This window comes from Vanacampus margaritifer, chromosome 2 (assembly GCF_051991255.1).
Source record: "Vanacampus margaritifer isolate UIUO_Vmar chromosome 2, RoL_Vmar_1.0, whole genome shotgun sequence".
Classification (NCBI taxonomy): Eukaryota; Metazoa; Chordata; class Actinopteri; order Syngnathiformes; family Syngnathidae; genus Vanacampus; species Vanacampus margaritifer.
The window spans coordinates 51399474-51424772 of NC_135433.1; the positions used below are offsets into that span (position 1 = coordinate 51399474).

At 40.0% G+C, this 25299-nt stretch overlaps 1 protein-coding gene across 3 annotated transcripts in view; it reads right to left on the reverse strand.

Annotated features, from left to right (window-relative positions):
• LOC144043392 (uncharacterized) overlaps positions 1 to 24632 on the reverse strand; it is a 40380-nt gene extending 15748 nt beyond the window's left edge. Inside the window, exons 1-3 of one of the 3 annotated variants that reach the window (XM_077556980.1) lie at positions 24304 to 24632; positions 8738 to 9422; positions 8303 to 8381 (exon numbers count right to left, since the gene is read on the reverse strand). In XM_077556980.1, the coding sequence (XP_077413106.1) occupies positions 8303 to 8381; positions 8738 to 9344 (686 nt within the window). In that variant the 5' untranslated portion in view covers positions 9345 to 9422; positions 24304 to 24632. Of the gene's footprint in view, positions 1 to 8302; positions 8382 to 8737; positions 9423 to 18016; positions 18249 to 24303 lie in introns of those variants that run through there. The other 2 variants (XM_077556981.1, XM_077556982.1) reach the window with 2 other exon arrangements.
• Between the last annotated feature and the right edge of the window lie 667 nt (positions 24633 to 25299).

Consider the following 25299-nt stretch of genomic DNA (forward strand, 5'->3'; position numbering starts at 1 on the left):
ACCGGTACTGAAACGCTACCTTGACAAAACTCTAAAACATCAGCAAAAGCAGAAAAATTAAAACTGACAAAAGAACTTCAAATTATTTTAATTATTTTATTTTAATTTGTATACATGTTCATTTATGTACATACTGTATATATTTATGTTCACACTGTATGTGCTTTCACATTGCATGCCATATTTTTGAAGTACTGTATTTGACTGCATTTAATGTTATCCGTTTTAAATATTGGCAAAACAGTTGCACGCCAATGACTCAATGTAATGTTGCTTGAGTGTGCGTGCATGTCTCTGCTCTTCTCCATTTCGCTCCCAATTAGTCAAATGCGTAATCAAATACTACAAACTGGGAACAAAATAATTCACACTACACTTATTTTTAAGGGAAGTGTCAAAAATGCGTCACAACCTGTGTTTGTTGCTCTGTCAGTCGTCTGAGCTTTTTCTATGCATTATTGTGATTTCCTACTGTGTGCCTGTTCCTTGAACGCACCTTGAATCCGCTGCAGGAATGATTGCTGCTTTTTCTACTGCTTCTCCGCGAAAAACAAACATTTGCTCTTACAAAACGTTTCTAAAACTGAAAATTGAAAACCACACGTGTGTTCTTCATGTGTTTTGTCTGCTTGAGCGCTACCGTGAAGCCTTAATTAGCGCGTCATACTTCTCAACGAGGAGTGGACGGCCAGCGAGCGCTACACTTAATAAGCTTTAATAAGCTTAACTAGCGCTTCATGCTTCTCAACGAGGAGTGCACGTCCAGCGAGCGCTTCAGTGCGTGAAGCCATCTTCCTGCGCCCTCTCGCACTCACGCTGAAAGAGGCGTGTCGCTTACTTAAGGCCTTTTTTACATATCGGTAGACAGGCGGCCATGCGTATATGTGTACCTGCCTTTAAAACAGAGTTGGCGGGCTGTCTCGTCTTTATTTTTTTAAGTACCGGTACTAAGAAAAAATGATACCGAGCCGTTTTTGACGCCAAAACATCAAGGTACGGTACTGGTACCGGTATCGGTATCCCATGCAACACTACATCCTGGTCACTCCCAAAGAGAACCTCAGCATCTTTATCTCTGCCACCTCCAGCTATGCCTCCTGTCTTTTCCTCAGTGGCACCGTCTCCAGACCAAACAACATCGCTGGTCTCACCACAGTGACTCCAATCCAAAAGTCCTAAATTTAATGAACTCATAATCGCTTAAACTTAATATTTTCACTTTGGACTTACTTAATTCAATCATGTGTTACCACCACTTGAAGCGATTTTTATGAGGTGGCCAACAATTAAATTTGTAATCTTTAATTGGTTCAACAATTCTCTTTTTAGAGTGCAGCCCTACCTGTACCGCTGATAAAGGTATTACAATGACAGTAGCTGAGCCTGGAACTGATTAATTCTAAATAAAACATTTCAAGCAGCGAAAAAAAAATGCTTCAAAATCATGGGTGAATGGCCTCCCAAATTGTGTTTGTCCTAAGCGGTTACACAATTACACTCTTAACTACCGTTGACCAAGTAGAACGAAGAGGTTGAATTTATCATATTGGTCATATATGAACAGCCACAAACACCCTTTTACGTTCCAACCATCTTCAGTCCAAGCCTTCATTCAGTCCCTCTTCTCATTTACCCATCCCACTGATTACCACTATACCCATTTGCTAATAAGGTCTGCGGGTGCACACCGCATTGCACAGTCATTGGCCGCACCCAGAGCCAATGATTTACAGCCCCTGCAACAGCGTCTGGGGCAAGAAACCTGACGACCACACACATTTACTGTCAGACCATTACATCAGCAGCAATTTGTTAGATCACAAGGAGGGTTGAATTGAATCCGCTGCAATAATTTACTATCCCAGAGGGACCATCAATGAGAAAAAGACCATGACTAATGAGAGCATGGGCGGCTGAGTGGAGGAAAATAAAAGCAGAATTGAAAGTTCACCTGATGGCCAAAATAAAAACTTGGCCTGTTGCCGGGTCCAAGTTTCAACCTTAAATACAGATAAATGCAATGCCCTTGTTGTTGTACCGTACTAAAATGTAGTATTTTAACCAGCCACACATACAGTCTATGGTTACTGCTGCTTTCCTCCACCTATGACTTCTCTCTCTCTCCGCCATTTTTGTTTCACTTCACTGTGCAGCATCTGCAGGGAAAGCAGACACGTGTGCATGTCACAAATGTTCAGCCCTCCCTTCGCCTTTTCATTCCGGTATCATGCAGAGTAATACACTGACAAATGAGCATATGCTCTGTAATGACACGCTGTTCCCACAATGAAGGCTTGACCTGCACATATACTGTATACAGTACACAGAAAAGGCACCTCTGCAGCACATAGTCATACTTCCATCAAGAAAAACGCAAACAAACAGAAATGGTAGTCTAGAAAAGTAATGTCATCAGCCTAAGTAAATTAATTCCATTTGTTGAGCTTTGAACAAGACCAATGTCACTTAGTAACTAGCATTTACCAGTCAACTGTAGCTTTCTGTTCAAATCAAGTGAGGATCTGTGAGGGGGAAAAAAGGAACGGATGAGTGCGTGAGTGACAACCACGAAGGCAGAAGAAGTCTGGTGATGTAATTAACGTGGCTGTCAAGAGCTCTAAAGCTCTACTAATAGCAGGCTTGAATTAAAGATTTGAGCAAGGTAGGAAAAGGGCAAAATATAATTAAGGGAGAAATGTATGTACTTGTCAAAGTAATCACATGGAGGAATACTGACATGCACGCACACTTTGTGCTTGCCCCAAAGGGTGCTTGGTTGTTCTGTGATTAGTTTAAAGTAGCTTTTCTGGGCTAAAAATCTTGTGAATGTAACACATTTGACTTTGCAGCACAAATACTGCATCTTTAACTCTTTGACTGCCAGACGTTTTCAGAAAAGGGATGCCGTGGGGCCAGCCGATTTAAGCATTTTGACTGATCTTTCAAGGTCCACAGAAAATGTTGTGTTTGGACTATGGAAACACACATACTACCAAATGAAAGATTGGACTCATTTTTCATCAAAGTTTGTTTCTTCCTTATTCCGTTTTTCAGTAATCAATAATAGAAAATGGTTAGCTTCACCCAAATGCTGTGTTTTGAAACAAAAAACGGAGAAATCAAGCTTTTTGTGAAACGATATTATTTCATGCACTCTAGTGAATTTGACACCATTTTTTTCCATGAATGATGCCACAAACACCTAAACAGTGCTTTACTTCTGTAAAACACTACCACTAACAATGAAAAAGTGTTTTTTGATAGCAAAATACGTTTATTTACATTCAACAGTGTAACAATTTGACAAACTATTTACAAATGTGTGCAACCGTGGTACTATTTACAATTGTGTGGATGTTTCAAATACAGTTTTTCTTTTTGTAACACTCCCCTGCGTGCAAGGGAACGCAGCAGGATTTGCACAACAGATTTGTTTCACTGCGATTGCAGACGCTACACTTTTTTGCTGGCTTTTTTTCCCCGGGGAATAGCAAGTATATACTGCAGTGTGTGTTTGGCCATGTTGCTATCAAGTCTACTCTCAGGATTATGATACGGTGACGTTACGGTGGTGTTACGTCTGGCTTCCTCATGTCCTTCAGTTCCTATACCGGTTGATAAGAGATGTTCTGATCCATCTTATCCGCTCCATTCATGGTGGCATCGTAGTCCATAAACAGTGTCTTCTCCGTGATCAGACTGTACCCACTCCTCCGATGAATATGCATTGGACTCGGGGCACTCTTCGTCGTCCGATTGAACGTCCGCCTGAGCAGAAGTGCTCGGTTGTGCTCTGCGCTTTCCGGCGTTAGCATCGCTAGCCGGTGAGGCTTTATGACGTGATCATAGCCGCCGCGTCAACGCTTCCAACTTCAGCGTCAACCTCGGAGTCACCATCATCATCATCGTCGTCATCAATGTGCTCTTTAGCACTGGTTGATGCTTCTCTTCTTTGAAAAAAACGATCAAGCGTGAGCTGCTTGCCACCGGTCGCCATTATGGCTTCCTCAACCATTGTCCCCTCAACACTCTAGCTCCGCCTCACGTCTTCTACTGACGCCTACCCAATCTTGTCCAAAGAGAGTCATCGCTGCCATCTAGGGGCCAAAAATAGGCATTATACTAACTAGATCTGCTTGATACTTTCAGCACAGCTGGCCAAGGCTTTCCTCCACCCGTTTCCCAAAAAAAACTTGGTGAACGTCTTTGGCGCTCCTCCGTAGGATTTTACTAAACGTTATTTAATGTTTTTGGCAGTCAAAGAGTTAATATGACAAAACCCAAATCGCCAGTCTTCTGTAATTGTATAGTAATCTTGCTTTCTGAAAACTGAATTTTTTTCCGACTATATCCAAAACTATACTAGTGCTTTTGAAATGGGTTTTTGCTTGCCAATTGCTATGAAGCTTGTCTATAAATGTATAATATGTATGTCTTGTCTACTACACCTTAATTTTATAATTTTCTGTTTTGGCTGCACAATCTTATAATTAGTCACCTTCAAAAACAAGGTTCTACAGAGTCTGGAGAAATCTAGAGTCCAGACAAATAGATTTTTTTTTTATCTATCAACTCAAGGCACCATAAAATAAACTACTAACTATTAAAAAAGAAAAAAAAGAGGCAATGTAAATTAGGGATGTAACAATACCCAAACATCACGATACGATATCAAAATATGAATGTCACGATACGATAATTACTACGATAGTGTGGGGAGGTTGGTGATATTAAAAAAAGGTCACAATATTGTAAAGGAATGACCTCATACTACATTTAAAAAAAAAAGCACGTTTTGCTTTTGTACACAACAGTAATACATATAAACAACCTACAAACACTAATAACACTTAATATTGAGGCACTTTACTTGCTAATGCACACACATATTGAATTCCTCCACATATTGACTCGGTTCACAAGCATATCACGTTCCCCTTCATCTGGATTTTAAACATAGAAGGACCAAAACATGCCTTGTGAAAATTTAACTGCACTAAAAAAACTAGTCACCAGAGGGTGCTAGAACTGCACAAATGGAAATCAACCTGACTTTTGTGCTGCTTTTCATATCGTGACATGCCTATGACGATATTGTGGCAGTTTTAATATCACAAGATCACTATATTATCGTTATCGTTACATTCCTAATGTAAATACAGTATGTAATAGTTTAAAAATAATTTTGTATCAATAGAGATACAACTACATTTAAATATTTGTGTAGCACACTGCATGGCCAACCTCCAAATAAATGTTGTAAAAGGTCTACGCTAATTATTGGAGACAGTATACATTTTAACGGCAATCAATAGGCTTTACATGATCACAATTTTTGGACCGATCACCAATCAGCGATCAACGAGTTTGGGGGAAAAAAGATAACCAATTACTAATTCAATCAGAAGATGGAGCAATATAGCTATTTAAAAAAAACATTTCAAGTCAACCGCCACCATTTTTGGGGGTATACAGATTGGTCCGGCCCATGAATAGCAAAAAACATTGTATAATTCACATCAATTGAAACGCAAGGGGGAAAATACAAAATATAACAGGTAATGTAAGCACTAAATATAACATGTAATTTCTTAAATTAAGAGATTACAGCCGATCACCGATTTCTGATCTCATCCGATTTCGATCCAGCCGTTCAGATCTGTGTAAAGTCTAATAATCAATGTCTAGAATCTTTCCCAAAAAATTGTGATACGGTGATTGAGAGCTGAATGAATGTATGAAAATATAGTGTCTATCAAATTGGCACAGTGAGAGTCCTCTGCTATAGAAGCAATGACCAACATGCCCTTGTGTAAGACTTGTAATGATCTGTTTACACATCTACCACTGTATAAAGCTGTAATCTGTGTAATCTCCACAATCCAAGTGCTACCCAAGGCAGGTGGGGGTAAAAGGACACATGCTGCTTTGAAACTGAGGCTTGTAATTCAATTGAATCATGTTGCTTATCAGAATTCAAGTTACTGTGATTTAATGTATCATTCAGTGGTCAAATTTACTGTACAATTCTGTGAGGTGGGAGGATCCTAATAAGTGACACTTGTTGACATCAGATTTTTTATTTTTATGTTTGTCCAGGGATCAACAGTTTGTTTCTCTTATTGAACAACATCTCTATACACACAGACGTGTGTAAAAATGTTTCCTTGAAATTCTTTGAGGCATGCCTCTTTATTGTCTCTTATTCCTACTGGTTGTATTTATTTACCAATAAAAACACCTTTGAGACCCCATACAGGGTGCTAAACTAACTAAAATTGTCCCGCCCCCAATTATATCTGGCCTGCCAGATGACTGATTTAGCATTTTTTACGATGATTATGTGATCATAATTTTTTACGAACCTTCCTGCAATACAGTGAGGCTTACTGTAATACCATGAGTTTTCCCTCAATATCGCAATAATTATCGCACATTGAAAAAAAAATGCCATTCAATGTTATTTAGTAAAATGGTTGCACAAAATAAATCATCTGGCTGCAGATATATTTTTTAAGTAAACTATACATCGACTTAAAAATATTTCTGCATCCAGATGATTTTACTGTGTGCATTGTGCAACCACTTGACAAAATAAAATTGAGTAAATTCATTCATCATTTTTTTTTTCAGTGTACAACGACATCAATACCACGATACAACAAAACCGTGAGATTTAAATATCATCGCTCGGTATTTTCATTTAGCCGGCTGGTATAGGCTCCATCACCCTCACGACCCTTGTGAGGAATAAGAGGTTAAGAAAATGGATGGATGCTATAGAAGAACGTAATGCATGTGTTGGTGGGAGCATTAAAAAAAAGATGTTTTACTAATCATTACAATGTTGCTTAATAAATGAATATTTGGATATTTAGCTGGCAGATGTTTGTAAAAAGAACATGGAATACTATTCCACGTTTTTAGATTTTAGTTTTCAGGAAATTTGCTCTAAAGACTTCTAAACAAATAATATTTTTTTAAAAATCAAAAAAAAATTGTGTCCAATTTAGTCAATATAATTTGTTCATGTTTGTTATTTTTTTCGAATGATCAAGCGTACCAGTAAAATGAAAAATTTGCTCCTCAAATTTAACAAATGCAGCAATTGTACTGTATTTCTGTATCATGTTTGCAATTTTCTGGACAAATACATTTTGTTATTTTTTAGGGCCCAATATTAAAGTGTACCTCCAGAGTAACATTTCGAGGTATTGATGGGGAAAGGGAGCAGATATTGTAAAGTGTGATAAATAACTGGTGTTCCCATTTTGTATCTAGTCTTGTATTTGGCAAAACAATCCGGCTTGTTAACTTTAATACTTGTCTCCATGTTTGGGGCAGATGTGACGTCACCTCATTGACAGGCCATCAGTCACACCCATTAGTTACTATTGAGTGAGACACAAGATCACTTGACTATGGATGCAAGTCTGTCATCCAGACTCAATTATTTATTTATTATTATTTACTTAAACCGAAAGGAAATAACCTGACTCGGCTGACCGGCTTTCATACGGCAGGAGAATACTTACATACGTAACAGCACATCCACCTGTCTCATCTTGTTCATCAGTAAACAGGCGTCCACATGGTCCACTTTTGTACGGCCAGAACGAAAACCACACTGCTCCTCCTGAATCCGAGATTCGACTTCCCGACGGACCCTTCTCCTCTCCTATCCTCTCTAGGCTGAGGAGTGTGATCCCTCTATAGTTGGAACACACCCTCCGGTCCCTTCTTCTTAAAAAGAGGGACCACCAACCCCAGTTTGCCAATCCAGTGGCACTGTCCCCAATGTCCACGTGATATTGTAGAGGCGTCTCAACCACGACAGCCCCACAACATCCAGAGCCTTTAGGAACTCTGGGCGGATCTCATCCACCCCCGGGGCCTTGCCACCGAGGAGCTTTCCAAACACCTCAGTGACTTCGACCCCAGAGATAGGGGAGCCCACCTCAGAGTCTCCAGACCCTGCTTCCTCAAAGGAAGACGTGTCGTGGGAATTGAGGAATTAATGCAACCCGTGCAGCAAAAAACTTTGGATGCAGCTTTCCTTGATAAATCCAATTTCTTCTTCTGACCACCACAGGCACACTTTAAATTAATGAAGCATTTGTTTTGACACAAATCTGTATAACGAATCTCCTTATTTAATCTTCGAATGATGTACTGTATATTGTATTTACAATATCAACGTTTGTGCAACTTTATTCAGGCAGCACCCAAGAGCTCACCGACATGTACCAATTAGCCCCTTGTACTGTGGCTTAAGCTTTCATTGATTTAATGGCACACTTACCTGGTCTTGGAAACAGGGGGCTTATCAGTCCTGGGTGCAGTGGTTGGCTTTGTGGAAGTTGCAGACGCAGGTTTAGGAGCTGTAGTACAGGAAAGCAATGAAAAGGAGGCCAAGGAAGAGGAGGGGAAAAGAAAATGGGAAGGTGACAACATATAAGAGATTATGAGGAATGTGAAGAACAATGTAGGGTACAGTAAGCGATATAGGTCAAACGCATATTTCTTTCATACAGTATGTCATTAGGATCTAGGGCAAATGCAGCAGTCACTCTTGCATGTCTAATTTGTGTACTGAATCCATCAAATGTGTGTGAATGTATCCTTTTTCCCATTTTGAGTCGGAATTGCAAAAACTCTTGATGAATATCTCGCTAATAGCCTCACATCTGACACAGAAAATTGATGATGTGGTTTAATTTGTGACATTTTCACCAACCTGGAGGCTTTTTAGCAACAGTTGCTGTACTGGTTTTAACACCGTTAAGTGTTGTGGACGTTGCCTTCTTTGTTGCTGTGGTTCCCACTGCGGACTTTGCACCATTAGTAGCAGGCGATGCAGCTTTTCTTTCATTTACTTTTGCTGTGTTCCTGGGGGCTGGAAAACCAGCTGTTGGTTTCTTGGGGGCTGCAGAGGTTGGAGTGCTCTTTTTATCTAGGGCAGGTGTGGTCTTCTTTGTCACACCGTTGCTCTGGGGCTTAGACAAGCCATTTGATAGCCGGCTCGAGGTCGTGTTGGGTCGTGAGCCAGATGTGGTCTTTGTCATGTTGGTAGTGCTGGGTTTTGTTTTCGGCATGGTCTTGTTTATGGTCTTGGCTTTGGAGTCTCCCGAAATTTTGTTAGTGGTCTTAGCAGCTGGGGATTCCTTGGCTTTTTCTGGCTGGGGTGGAACCACTTCTTCAGGCTGCTGTGCTACTTCCTGCTCCACTGAATAGGCTACCTGGCTAGGCTCCTGCCCTGTACCCTGTGATAGCTCATTTACTGGATTGGATTCTAAAGTTTCCATTGGCTCCGGAGCGGCTGTAATAACCCCATCTGGTTTCATCTCCTCTTCTAGAGAAGTGGTCTGGCTAGTTCACTAAGATCTAATTGGGTTGCCAAAGATCTGGACACAGGTCTTAGTCTGCAGAGACAAAGAGTGAGAGATTAAAAACAGTTAGTTGAGAAACAGCAAGATCAGGCATAGAACACTTTGCTTTCCCTGGAATGTTGTCATCGTTAGGAGTCAAACATAAAAAGCACTGGACGTAGCGTCATCAGTACACAAGGTGATTGTTGTCAACAGTGTTGGGAATAACGGCGTTTAAACTAACTGCGTTAGGTAACTCCGTTTTTTTTTCAGATTTTAGCAAAGAGTCCACGTCCTCGCCTGGAACTGGTTTGACAACTTTGACAAGAGTGACATTAATCAAAAATAACAGTCGAGATTTGCCGAAAAACGGCCGCCATGAGGAGCGATTTGTTGACAATCATGTTCCACCAAGAGCCATATTGCGACTCCTCAAGCACCATAACAGTGATAAAGATACCGGTAAGTCATATCGACACGCTCGCCAAGTGTAAGTAATAGCGCCAACAATTGTATTTCTCTTATTTCACGAGTTTCTCTTTCACCGGAAATGATGGTGTGGTCAATTTAACACTCAAGGTAGTGCTAATCAGGTTACACCAAACAACCATCTCAACACTCAAGGAAATTTACTCTGACAGTGTAACTTTTTGTCCTAACAGTGTTGAAACACTGCTTACTGCATATTTGATCGAACACTGGAAATTTAACACTGACCAATTTGCTGTGTAAGAAAGACATTAATGCATTTTGGCATGAAGTGACATGGCTGTGATACATGTAAACTGAAACCTGTAATTTAATCACTATATAAAAAAGATAAATATTGGTTTACTGTAACTTTAATTGTGTCTGAGCAATATCAACAGTGATAGACAGATCTGTTTCGGTGACTATTTCTTTACATCTCCAACAGCATGTAACTCAGGGGTGCTTAATATGTCGATCGCAATCGACTAGTTGATTGTGAATATAGTATTAATAGATTGCATTAACATTATCGCATTACATTAAATAGTGTTCAAATAAGGTGCAGAGCTGTGTTGGTGGCACAGAATTTGAACTCAGTGGTAGCGCCCTGCACTCCCAAACGGGAGGCAGGAGGTTGGCTGCTTGAAAAGTAGATATTGGGGTAAAAAAGCTTGGGTACCACAAGTGTTTAATTTTCTGCAATAGTAAACTTAAAGGTAGAAAAGGTATAGCACACACATATACTTCCTGTTATAAGAGTAGCCAATTTCTCACGGACAATTCATGTTTTATGTAAGCTAATAATGCATGTACACGCAAAATGAAGATCAGGTAAGAAAAGTCCTAAGCTTAAGTGGGCCAATACTATAAAGCCAAAGACATACTCACAAACATATAGTATGCTTGAGTCACATGAACAACTGAGGACAAGAGACAGGATGTGAAGCATATGAGGGCACATAAAGGGCAACCATCTGTGATAAAAGCTGTCATATGTTGTCAGCATCAATATTACAACTGTTTCTCATTTAGTTTCATTAGCCATTGTCCGTTGGAATGGGGTGAGGAAAATGGAAGACATGAAGTGGGAGGACTAGCAGGAAACATTTACAAACGGAATGAGGACCTGGCTTTTGGTTGTGAGGCAACCTTCAAGGCAAAGCAGAGGCCAAGTCGAGGAGGATGTTTGGCCTGGGGAGCATGGGAACAAAAGAGGCGGGTGGGAAAGAGAAGCAGAGAGGGAAAAAAACAAAACGTGAAAAAAAAAAAAGAGCTCACATAGGGGTGGTATTTGCTAGTCCAACTCTAAAATCCAGACATGTTTCATCATCCTACTTTCCACTGACCTAAACTTTTATGGCACCAAGTCACTGTCCTATTTCTGGAAGGTGACACATCATCATCCTGGTGCTCCAAACTTTGTGAAAAAATATTTTCTCTTTTCTCTCTATCTTTCTTCAGTCATCCGATACACATTCTAAATAAATATAATGTCATTGTAAGCACTTCACGTTTCAGTTTTCCCCTCCCCAATGTCCCCCCCACCACCACCAACACCACCACAACCCTTCTCACACCATCCCTTTTGGATTGCACAGATGGCCAGAGCAGCTGAGCAAGGCCAGGGGGGGAAGGCAAAGCAAAAAACAAAACAAAAAAAAATCCCAGAATCCTAAACAGAACATGCAAAGTCATATACACTGCAATTCCAACAGGCTGCCACTTAGAACAACCTGAGAAGTTTTGCAGATGACAACAGGTGGCTTTGAGAATCGCTACTGGTGCCTAACCCTTCTTCACAAGGATTTTAAATGCCAGCAAAGCAATATATTTTAACAGGAGCTGTACAAATGAAGTGGTGCCAGGATATGGAAAATAAGAGAAAATAAAATAAATGACAGACTCTCCCCGCCAAGATCACATAAGACCATAGATGGCGGAAAAATCCAAGCATCACATGCAGATTCACAACTAAAACTCATAAACTTTGTTTTTTGTAAATATTCATTTTGATGCCAGCAACCCGTTCCCAAAAATTGAGAGACAGGCATGTTTACAATGTGTTGCATCATCTTTCCTTTTAAAAACACTCAATAAGCGTTTGGGAAGTGAGGACACTAATTGTTGAAGCTTTGTTGGTGGAATTGAATTATTTCCCATTAATTTATTTGCTTGAGGTCCAACTTCAATTGCCCAAGTCCGAGATTTCATCATGTGCCTCACATTTTCAATGAGAGACTGGGCTACTGGCAGGCCAGGCTAGTCTTGGCATTATCTTGCTGATATAAGTACGGATGTCTCTGAAAAAGATGTTACTTGGAAGGCTGCATATGCTCGTAGCTTTCAACATGAATGTTACCTTCACAGAAATGCAAGTGACCCATGCAATGGGCACTAACAAATTGAACACCATTTGATCTCAGATGCTGGCTTTTAAAGTTTGCACTGACAAAAATCCACATGGTCCTTTTTGTCGTTGGCTCATAGGACGCAACATCCATGATTTCAAATAACAATTTGATATGCGGACAAAATAAGAGAATATTTGCACATTCACAAGTTTAAACATTAAATATCTTGTCTTGGTAGTGTATTCAATTGAATATAGGTTAAAAAGGATTTGCAAATCATCTTATTCTAATTTGATTTGTTTTAGACAACATTCCACCTTCATTCAAATTGTGGTTTGTACTTTACTGGTTAAATCAACACATTTGTAAAATCCTTTATACCAGTATATCACAAATATATATATACAGACGCTCCCCTACTTACGAACATTCGAGTTACGAACAACGGTACATACGAACATGTCTGCGCGCATGTCAAAAAATGTTCGGAAAGAGATGCTGTAAGTTAGATTTTGTATTGCGCACCTTTTTCCGAGTACTGTAGTGCTTCTTTCCGCCGCTAATACCGACGCTTGGCGCTGTGAGAGCTCACCCAGCATTGGAGGCTCAGCAACGTGTCGAGGAGGAGGAAGAAGAAGAAACGCCTGTCGCTCATAGATACTGTAAAGCCATCGCACTCTTCGAGCAGCAAGACCCAAATATTGAACGTTGCACAAAGGTTGCAAATCAATTGAATGATGCCACACAGTGCTACCGCATCATTTATGATGAAAAAAGAAGAAAACTGTGCAATCGTCGTTAGATCGCTTCTTTCGGCCAGTTTCTAGTAAATCCTCCAAGGAAGATACTCATCAACCCTCATCTTCTTCTCCGCGACCCTCAACTTCTTCCTACATTGAAGTTACGGAGGAGGAAGTAACTTTTGAAGCCCATTCCAGCGACGACGAAGAACCTCTCATGATATAAAATGCTCCTCTTCCTCCTCCTCCATCAAATCCTTAAGCATCGAGTACATCTTCCAAAAGTAAGTTAAACTTAATTTTATTTATCTTATTACGTACATGTACATACTGTGTGTGTCTCTCGCTCTCTCTCTCTAACATACGTAGTACAGTACTGTACGTATTCTCTTTAAACATCAATTATAATACAAAATATAGCACTGAAGCAACTTACGAACAAATTCACCTTACGAACGATCGCTCGGAACGTAACTCGTTCGTAAGTACTAACTCCAGATATATATATCTGGAGTTAGTACTTCCTGAATTGGTTTCTTCCTTCTTATGTCCAAACAAAAGCAGAAGAAAGCACAATACAGCAAAGAATAAAAATCTGCCTTCTCTTCTCAAGTTGGCTTATTTCATCATAATTGTTTTTGCTTCTGCATTCTATGTCTGTGTGTTGTCATTGTGCCTGGTTGTGGGGCCTTGTCATTAGTACTGTACTTGCTTGAGCTCAGCCTCCCACAATAAATTTCTTGCAAGCCTCAATGATGAGCCATACACAGTGATCAAGCAAACCCACACAAATACTAAGAAACACAGAAAAATGCTGTTAGAAATCTGGATGAAACTAGCATGTAACTTAAAAAGTACAATTTATTTTTTTACATATCTTAAGAGTTTTTTGCTCATTTTGTATTTAGGCACACAATGTTTAGTTATGTTGTAATTATTATTATTACGCTTAGTATGCCTCAGCATAAGCTTATAATGGGCAAGGCAACTCGACAAGGTGAGATCATCCTCCTCAGAATCATCCCTTCCTAATACCCGCACTGGGCCATAAACAAAACGTGTGTGTACAGTGCTTGGATAAACACTGTCAATAACTGGAAGACATCCAGCTCTGCATAGGGACCTCAGCTTTTCTGGATGTCTAGACACAAACGCACTGTTCTTGAATAATCAGGTCAGGTCATCAGCATATTTAAACACAGGAATTTCCTTCACTCTGTTTGCCTCAACATGTCTGACTTATGTGAGAAAGAGATAGCATCCCACCAATAATGCATCTTTTATTATAAAGAAGGAATTCATTTGAAAGTGTAATTTAACTGAATTGTAAAATGGTAAAACCAGTTTTTGACTGAAATCAAGCATGAGTTTTTGTGAGTGAGCGTTAAATAACATTTTCACTAAGACTATGGTGTGTATCCGCATGTGAACTTAACCTGTGTGGGTTGGAACGTAGTCAACAAAAAAAGCTCAATTAAACTACACCCTCTCGTTGCCTTGCTTTAGCTAGTCGACCATCCGTGGGCAAGTATGAATTGTGTGAACAGTAATTCAACCCTGCTTTCACAGTACACAACTGTGTACACACAAATGCATTCTGTGGACCTTCTTCTATCCCCGGGGCCTACTCTAAATAGTAATCAAAGAGAGGGATTGTGGGGGAAGGAAGCAGAGATGGTGGGGGTGGGGTAGGGAAGATGTAAGAAAAGATGTAAAAGAAAGTATGTTTTGTTGCTGATGCAGCTTTTTGCTCACATAGAGGACACAAAATGTCTACACACCACTGCTCAAATGTTAGGTTTCTGTGGTATAAATAAAGTAAGAACAAGGTACATTAAGTCATTTCGAAATGTTTTCGACCACAATGTGACATATAATCTTAATGAATTGTTAACTTTTCACGAGGCGTAATAAAGATAAACATGGTTGGACAAGACCATTTATTTATTTTTAATTTAATTTAATTAATCTTCTTTTCTCAGATTTTAATTTTTTGAGCTGTTCATAATTCCTTCCATTTTGGCAATAGTTCCAGCAGAAGACTGCAAAGCATAATGCTGCCACCACCATCCTCAAGTTTAGACACAGTGACTTTTTTGTGTTAATGTGTGAATACGGGCCACATTCTAGTTATAAAAGTATGCAGACTTGTGCAGCTGCACTAAGTTTAAGTTATTTTTACTTTCCCTCTCTCTTACAGTTTTTCAAAGTTCGTAACACACAACACTCGATAACATGGCACATTTTGCAAAAGCCTCACTTCAAGTACCAATTGCTCGGCCCAATTTGCTACATCTAAACACTCCCTTATCTGCATTAGACTCTGACTTTCCTTCTTTACACTCTGATGTCAATTACACATCACCTTGTTGTCAAAGCTGTACACACAATGGTCAGTTGTTGCCCCCCCAATGAAATCTCAAAGCATCAACCCACAACACACAATTATGCAAATCTCTGAACACCCAGGTCTGGTAAACTATTTTCAATCAGGAGAACTATGAGGCACTCGAGGCGATTTTTCCATAGGTGCCTTGCCAGAGAGTGCATCCTCTGTGATATGGATGCAGCCCTCTGGTCAGATAGAAACAGGAGACTTGATGTGGTCTAATTCCTCCTGTGAATGGGGAGGAGGGGGTGGGGATGTTTGAGGCAAACGTGTAACCTTTTGACTTTTTTTTTTATTTTTTACACACACCTTTTCATTAGAAATGCCTGTGCACTAAAACACTGTAAATAAAATAATGATTTGTTGCATACTTGTGTGATATTTTATGCTTGAAGAAGTGGGCCAACACCCATTTTCCAAAAGGAAAAATCTGTAATTCTTATGAGGCATTGCCATTCACATTGTGTGTTGCATTTTTATAATTGGGTTTTCAATTTTGCACTTCAGTGTGCTGTGAATGCTTGGTAGTGCGTAGCAAATGCTGAGTTTTGTGTATCTATTGACTGGTATGTGTGTGTCATTCAAGAATGTGGCTGTGTACCAAATGAGAACACAAGTTCCATTTTGTGTGAACAGGTAAGAGATTTGATGGCAAAGAGTCATCTTGAAAAGGAAGTGTCAGGTCTAGCATTTTGTGTGTGAGGTTTTCAAGTTTGTGTGCACAATTTGAAGAAATGCGTTAGTGTTTTGAGAAACGTGTTTTACAAACTGTGAAAAACTGTAAAAACAATAATTGTGTTGTAGAGTAGGGTTATCCCTGTGTACAAAATTCAGCGGTGGCCACCTCCACTTTATTTGCTCACCACCTCCAGCCTAAGTGACTGATAATGAATGAATGCTTTAACATGATAATAGTCATATTCTTATTGGAACTATTATTGTTATTATAGAAACATTGAATTATTATATGTTTCCTGTAAAAAATGAAAGTGAGTCAATACCTGCACGTCACGGCGCATGGTCAGGATTAGGGATGTTCGATAACACTTTTTTCCCGACCGATACGCAACTCTTGAGTAGTCACCACCACTACTAATACCAAATACTGATACCACTAGGAAATACAATTCCCCACTTATAAATGACAGATGATTTTAAAGAAAGACCTAAAAATCCTAATATATTATTTTTCCTTAAAATTGCACGAAGTTAATGGCAACTTTGTATTCATATAATTTCTAATTTCTTGTCCCTGATAATGGTATCGGTCACCGCCGTGAGTACCGATACCTTAAAATAAGACTGGTATTGGCACCAATACCTACTATCGGTAGTCACCCATCATAGTCATGATGATACCACCCATTGCCTCAATTTGAGCCCGAAAAAACCCTGGTAGAGGCTAGAGGATAGAATAGGTCACTTTCATGGCGTGATAAACTTGCCGTGTAAAAGTTTTGGCCTTTTTTTTTTTATATCACAAAAACCTGTCATTTGAGCACATGATGACTATTTATATATACACTGTCAGTGTTTAAGCTTGATTGAATCAATTCAGACGACGACCAAGTGAAAATGGTTTCATCCATGACATGGGCAGCAAGAATCAGGGATGCTGTGGCAGACAGGCAGTGGCTCTTTTTTTTTAGGACATGGTTAATGAGCGTTTGGTGGCCTCTGACCCAGTAATTCATGTGCTTTTATCTCACAAACAGCAAACACAAGATGCTCAGCTGCAGTGTTTGATCTCTGACCTGTTCTTAAACCATTCTCGCTCATGTGACACAACCAGGATTGCATTTGCAAAGAAATGCAGTGAAAAATGTCTGAGCAACAATTGAATAGGATTGCCTTTATAATTTTGAATTTTCAAAGTATATCCACATTTTCAGAATAATTCAAAATGTGAACCAGAACATTTCCACACTGTATGAATAATTTACTCTTCACTTGCTTAGAGCAAAAACGCAAATGGGCCAATAGCCTGATTCAAGTGGCCTCCAATGATACGTTTCGTCGAGTGTGTGTGTGTGTGTTTTCTGTTGTATGCAACCCTTTTCACAAGGAAAGTCATTCCTTTTTGGGGGAGTGTAACAAAGAGAAAAGAAAAAGATTCAGCCCCTTGCAGAGAAAGGGTGAATGTCAGAATCAAGACGCCACATCCTGGCATGGGACCGGAGATTGCCCATTCAATTCACACAGCAGTCTCAGTCAAATAAATATCCCAAATTCATAAAATTAAACCCATGAGTTGTATTTTATACAAACCATATTATACATCATGAATTGTACGACAATCTCCCAATAACACAGATGACAAAAAATCTTTAATTTCTCAATTTTTTAAGGGGAATTGCAGTTGCAGGATCAAAGCAAAAAAAGAAAGAAAAGTAGAACATTAAACATACTGAGCTGTCTGCATCAACGGAACACTTATCAACGGATAAACATTCTCCAAACACCCCCGACTTGAGGTCAGGAAACCGCCTCTGTCCCTCACACAAATACCAAACAAAGCAAGCTGCTCTGAATAGTCAGTTGGAGGGTTGAGCGAGCTTGAGGACAGGATGTTTTTTTTGTGTGTTTTTTTCATTACATTACATTGCATGACAAATTATATCTAAATTCCACATCCAAAATCAAAATACACATAAAATAGATAAGATTAAAATGACATCACTGGTTACACCTACCTACCTTGTACAGACTGCAGGGTCAGAAGAAACAAGTTTGCCAGTCTCCTCCCCTAATTGTCAGTCAGTTGTGCACAAAAGAGTTATCCGCATCAATCGGTTTCCAGTAGTTTAACAGTCTGAGATCAAGACTGAGACATTAAATGAGCTCAAAAAGAATGATCAAGTTGTTTTGTGTCTCCTTGTTTACTTCAATTGCTTTAAAGAGAGCAGCAGGTTGCGTGACAGGCACCTGGTTCACAGATACTGTACAAGTGATTAGAAGGGCTGCTACTAATCCGCAGAACTCATTGGACTTTCACTCCAAGATATTTAAATGGCCTTGAACGCTTTAAATAAGATGAGATGTAGTCTAGTGGCTACCCAGATTATATAACATACAGTACTATACACATACTATGTACGATGTTTTCAGGAGCTTTAAAATATTAACACATTTGCAATGGTGCCCCAAACCAAGCAAATGTCAGTCATATGTTTGGACAGTACCAATTAATGCAGACAATATGACATGTATCCAACCTCTCAAAGAGAGGTGTGGCCCCCTCTGAGAATGGGCACATTAACACTTGACACAACTTGTTAACCCTGGACAAAGAGAAATGCTGACCTTGTACAGTTGCCCTCAACTATCCTCAAACAGTGCAGTGAAAGCTGCAGGGGCAAAAGGGGTAGAGTGACGATCATGACATGGAAGATGTAAGGAGGGACACTACAGATAGTTGTGAACTCAGCGTGGCCCAGAAATTAAACAATAGTGTGGTGATGAAGAGGTTCAGGCTCAGTCAGCCGCTAAACAAAGAGGGTCGAGACAGTGCCCACTGGCCAGCCACAAACAAGGCTCCAGTCGTGTTGGCCCTGATACAGCCTGGCTGGTGCCCACCACCTACAGAGACTTTCAGGGACAGTTCAGAGCTTAACTGTGTGGATATTGATCCCACGAGACAACACAGGGAGTCTGGCTAGCAGCTCTGTCGAGGGAGTGCATTAGTTGCCAGGTGTTCCTCTGATGCTTTTAACCTTTCCCCTTGGAGATAAGAAAGATGGTAGGGACTCTTTTTAAGTCCATACAATGCATAGAGAGGATCCAGCAACAGGCAAACGAAGGCCAATTTGTAACTTGAAGAGCTACTGGATCATCTCCATAATGGGCTGTCTGCCCACAAACAGACTCCTCTCTGGGGGTAAATGAGATCAGCCGATCCCAGGACCAGCTGGTGGCTTGGATCGCTGACACAAGATAGAACAGATACACACACAACAGAAGAGGTAAAACCATAGCATCTGGACAGGGTGGCAGAAATGCACCCAAGAGGCTTCAGCACTCTGGATTTTGCACAGGACGTGGACACAGACTGGCCAAGTATAAGTGGAACAACTGTGTCCATAAGAGGATTATGACCCGTTTGAAATGGAACAAGGCACGTTCCAGATGGACTCTGATCCTTTACAGGAAGACAAACAATGTGGATGGTTGACCAGACACACAAAGCTAATAACTACAACTCTCTTCGAACCAACTGTGTGGCGCTCAATTTGTAATGATTAATCTCTAACTATTCTTGGGTCAAGCCTCCAACTCTCACACCAACCCCCCAAAAGTACTAAACTGAGGCAAAGTAAATTCATCTTCAAATATTGTGAGGATATTACGAAGAATGGCCCCTAAAGATGTCTATGGAAAAATAGTAAGTTCAGCATGAGTATTGGGCATATGAATGCTTAATGTTTCACATTCTGCTATCGTATAGGCACTAAAGACTAGGTAAAAAACAACAACAACTACACAATAGCTGCTAGACCAGACCAGTCATTATTTAGCGATACCAGTGTAAATGCAGATAGCAATATGTGTGAGACACAGGCAGCCGAACATATCTGTTGGCAAACTTCCTGCAACTCTCGTGGCCATATTGTTTCTAATCATCATGTATTTATAGAACCCAACTGGAACAGAAAAGGGATTGTTTACCATATCATCCACCCACTAAAGGCATTCAGAAAGTCCAAACACAGCAAATTAGCGCAGCTGCTGGTGAATAAAGCCCGAGGGCCAACTGCCAGAACCTCACAACGGTGACAACAGCAACCAAGTCTAAGACTGCAAAGACAATACATCTATTTTCATCTTTGAGTTATCATCAGTGAGTGTATACTGTACTTAATGCATTGCCTTCAATAGCTTGTATAGATATTCAGAGACAGTTTGGGAGAATCAGACATTTCCACAGATTGAATCATCTTAAAGTAACTCCTATGTTGTTGTTACCATGGCTTAAAACAGAGCTCAACATAACATTTTATGACGCTGAGCGCAGGGACCACGAGTTCTGGATGAAAAAAGACGGATGACCAGCGGCACAGGCTTGCCCTTGTCAAAACTGAGATTTAGAGAACTGTGGGGGGATTTCATTGTGAGTCACACATTCACCCAACACCAGTCCTTAGGCTAAGGGCAAGCTGACTAACAAGTCTATTAATGCAACAATCATCTCCCCTGTTGGCTTGAGAGGCCAGCTGGGAGCAAAATAGGTCATTAAATTCTAAATGGCCCAAAGCCACAAGCTACCATATGAAAATGACAATATTCTTCCATTGCTAAAATAAAGGCTTGGGTCATTTTGTCTTTAATATATATTTTTGTATTTTTCCTTAATTACCTCCATATAAGCTGCTGGCCATCTCTGCTAAAATCACCCACATCCTCAGTTGCACAGATGATGACAAATTATTTTAAAATATACTAATTATATAGTTTACTAAAGAATAAAGTATATCATCACCCTCTTAAAATAATTGCCTAAGTAAATTTTTTTTTTTTGCCTAAATCATCTCCTCATGATGCAAATGATTACATTTTTTGCTCTCTGAAAAATCTGGAAAAAAAAATGACTATATGATATTTTAAGAAGTTATTCAGTATTTGGTTCAGTGTTTTCTGAAGAAGAAAAAAAGTATATTAAGCCTTTATTTCACAAAGGTGATGATATGACCGTTTGTTTGTACTCATTAAGAATGTATTTCAATTAATAATTTCCACTGACAAAGTAAATAAAAAGGTGCATTAAATACTAAGACAAGTCATAAAAATGAATACTGTAATTATTTAATTCCAAGTCACCGAGGGTGTAGTCACTGACTGACTTGTCCACAGTCAGTGTGGGTTTAGTTCCCCCTTACTGACAGTGTGAATGGTTGTTTGTTTCTATATGTGGCCTGCGACAGATTAGCGACCAGTTCATAGCGCAGTCCGCCCTTCGCCTGAAGTTGACTCGGGCAGGCTCCAGCACTCCACGACCCTGAACAGGGTAAGCGGTGTTGAAAATGGATGGATGAATTATTAAATTCAATTAGTGTCAACAAAAGAGCTAAAAATCCTAATACAAAACCAAAATATTAATTTGAAAAATACGTTAATTAATATTAATAATAATAACACACACACACGCTTTTTGATATTTTCTTTCATTTCTCCGCAAATAATGTTATCCGCGTGTATATCAATAAAGATATACTGTACATTTTGGTGCCTATCCAAATTAGAATTGTTCTGCTGCGCTATGAGGCCTGCAGCCATCTGAGTGATGTTGAGTCCCCCCCCCCCCCCCCCTTACAATGGGTGGCAGCTTTTACAGACTCTTTCAACCCTTTTACAATTTTTCTCAACAGGGTGCACAAGTGACAAGGAAAGGAATCATGCATGCTGGTAAACATACACCAGCTACAAGGGAGGAGCTATAGAATTACAACAGCAATGTCTACTACAAGAATGAAGTCATGATATCAGTGGCAAAACAAAAGAAGTAATTTTACGAGATACGAACTTGAAGTTTTTCCATGGCCATGTTCACAACGCCAGTCAATTGTATACCAAATCCTCTTTCCCTATTGAAATGAATGGAAACGCCATTAATCCACTCCACAAAAATGTTAATATATTAAAAACATTTGTTGGCCCAATGGTCACGGCCAAATTTCTAACCCCAACAGCGTTTTTGTTTTGTTTTTTCCCCCCGCAATGAAATTATTTTACCACTGGAACAAATTGGCTTGAACATGATGTCATGATGACGCAAGAAAAAAAGTCGACTAGCGTGAGGTTGACTGGACAAAGGGGAATGAATCTGGGTAGCCTCATGTTAGCTAGCTTGCATCTATCCTTAATAAATTCATATAAGCGGCAGCGTGACCCCAGAATAGAAAAACCTAGGCATCGATGAAAGTATTGCTTCATCACCAGTTTATTATTTCCAATAATGACACAACAAGTATGTGCTAACGAGAACTTTATTTATCATAAACTTTAGGACAATGCCAACCAACACTAACACACTTTATGGCACTGTGTCATTACTGTCGTAACACTTAATACGACATACGGCCAGTGTCGTTAAAGTGTAGCTAATCGTGAGTGATTTGTAATCATTTGTTTTGATATTCTATGCCGGTCCATCAAAAATATGTCTTCAAATGAAAACGGTCCGTGGCACTAAAAAGTTTGGCGACTGCTGGATTTTAAAATGTTGTGAACCGTTGTAATGTTAGTGGCAGAACTATGTAATTATTTTTAATAATTCTTGTAACTGATTTACTCTTTGAAGCATTAACATTAATCTATAAATCTGTATTAAAATAAGATTAAGATTAAGATTAAGTTAGTGTACAGTCAGTCATAGCCATGAATCCAATTGTACAATATAAAGATGCTAAATATGAAATAATCACTCAACACATAATATCATAATTATACGAGCTCAGTAGCGCTTCTGACAGGGCCACAAAATGGCTCATTCTTTTCAGGCCACCACCCAAAAAGGCCGAATGTCATAATGCAACTTTGATTCTAGTAAAATTGTGGCTTTTTAGGCAACATTCCGACTTCATTCTTGTAACATAAAGACTTTTTATTTTGTGATTGTAGCATTTTTCCCTATAAGCATTGTCATGCTTTATAACAGATGTTGAAGGCCGCTTTTATTTTCAAAACCAACAGAAATTACCTAATAAAAATAAAGTGTGGCTTTTAATGGCTGCTAAATTCAATTTTGCGTGATTGCATTAGGCTGTGGTCTATGTGCCTTGCCTTCTCTGTCCTCCATTTCCCTGCCACACCACCAACACTGTGAGTCAGCCATTCTCTCATCTGTGCATCATGGGGGCGGACAAGATGATGTCTTTGCCCACCTCACATTTAAGAGTAATGGAGTGTCTCCAAGCTCTTTGTGGCTTAACCTTGAAAGTGCTTTTATTAGTCAAGCTAAGATGCCAATACCTAAATATCATACCAACACCCATCCACACCCACTGTGGCCACAAAAATGTCTCCATAGCCTCAAAGGGAAATTGACAGCATTATGGAATGGTCAGTAATATCTTCTGATGTTTGTACATTGTGAAATGCTTTTGGTAAGTAATTCTCTGGCAACTGGCAGCCATCTCTCCTCCCCATTGTTCTAGTGGGGGGGGAGTGTAATGTGCCTTGTTGCGCTCACTCACCAAGTGAGTGTGTAAAGGAGCAGCTCTCAACCCCTACAGCCATAACTCCTAAAGCACAATAGCTGATCACTTTTGGGGATGACATTAATCAGCCGGAATAACATGTCAGCCTGAGTCTCAGGCACAGCCTTCTTGGATATATTTCAGCTTTAAACAAGTCTAGGTGAATTATTTGTCCACTGCGCCTCAATTGCACTTGAGTTAATGAATATAAAAAGTTGATTTTTAATTTTGCCGCAAACAATATGATTGTCATTTTCCTCCCTAAATGAGAACATTTCTCAGCACTCACCAGGCACTCCCAGAACAATGGGCAAACGCGACATGAGGATGGATTGGGGGGGGGGGGGAGGCTAATGGAAAAACACCGATAAATCTTCATGTGGAATGTAAGAACACTCTCTCTAAAAAAAAGGGCTCATTGTTACAAAACTAGACTGTAAATCTTTTTTTTTATATTTAAGCATAGTTTCCCCGGTGTGGTGGCGGGCTCTTCCAGCTACCACGCTGCCTGCCACCGCCCCATCAACCGGTTCCCATACATTCTGAATGTGAAATAGCCCATCACACCATAGACAAGGCTAGAAATATGTACTCACCAAGAACAATAATGACATTTTCATAATGACATGTCATGATTCAGACAAACTGTTGAGTAGCGGGGGTATAACACTAGACGTCCGTTCTAGAACAGAAAGGGCGTTCAAGTGACGTTTTGTTCAAATTTGTGTTAATTAGCCAAGTGAGTAACAAATCGACGCTAGTATGTTAGCCAAATCTCAATCTAGCGCTTACCAGACAGTGCAGCGGCGAGCTAGCAAAATCCTCCCCAGCTACGCCCAGTGTTAGCCGGTTCGCCCCGACTGGGTCCTCGCGCCGGGGATTCAAAAAGAAAGAGAAAGTGACGATGAGACGCGGACGGCAGAACGGAAGAATCGTCGATCTTAGAAGAAGACTTCAAGTGGAGCCGCTGGACAAGAAACTTCTCGGTCTCAAGCGCCGTTTTTTCACTAGTGATGCTTGCTCGCTAGGAGGAAGAAAAGGCAGAGAGTGACGCTTCATTAAGCACACACACTCACACGCTCTCACGCGCGCAGACCGCTGAAGCGATGGATGGACAGACGAAGGCGAGGGATGCCTTCACTTGCTGTCAGAAAACTGAAGATTGACCAATCGGCTATCGAAGATGCGGCTTGTTCTCGGGCATAGAATCAATCATTTGTTTTGTGCCGTGAGTATTAAGGGGCCACGAATGCATTTATGGTTTTCTTATGTATACTGTATACACATTTTAAATACACTGGCTGTTATATTGTATGTATGACAGATGTTCTAAGAAAAAAATCTGACAAACGTGTTGTTGTTTTATTTATTTTTTTGTATAATTTTTAGTACCAATTTACATCATGTCTATCAACGAGCAAACTGACATGAGTTTGTCTGATCAAATATAAAATACGTCAACAATGTAATGATAACCCACTGAGAAGAGAAAATTACTAATATTCCCTGAAGGCATCATTCAACAGACAGCGCGCCATGCCGAAATTGAAAGGAGTGAATAGCGAATAGCAGGGGGGACACTGCTTTTTCCAAGCACAGCCAATCACCTCGCTGAGTGAGGGATTATTCAAATTGGAGATGATGTCACCTCTTGCAAGTCACCCTATCTCTTGCCAGTTTCTCCTAGTTGTCTGTTCCCTCCCTCTAGGCCCCTAGACCCCCTTTCTCTCCAAAACCTTTTCTTTCTTTCTTCATGGATGAATGCACGCACACACCCACCCACACACG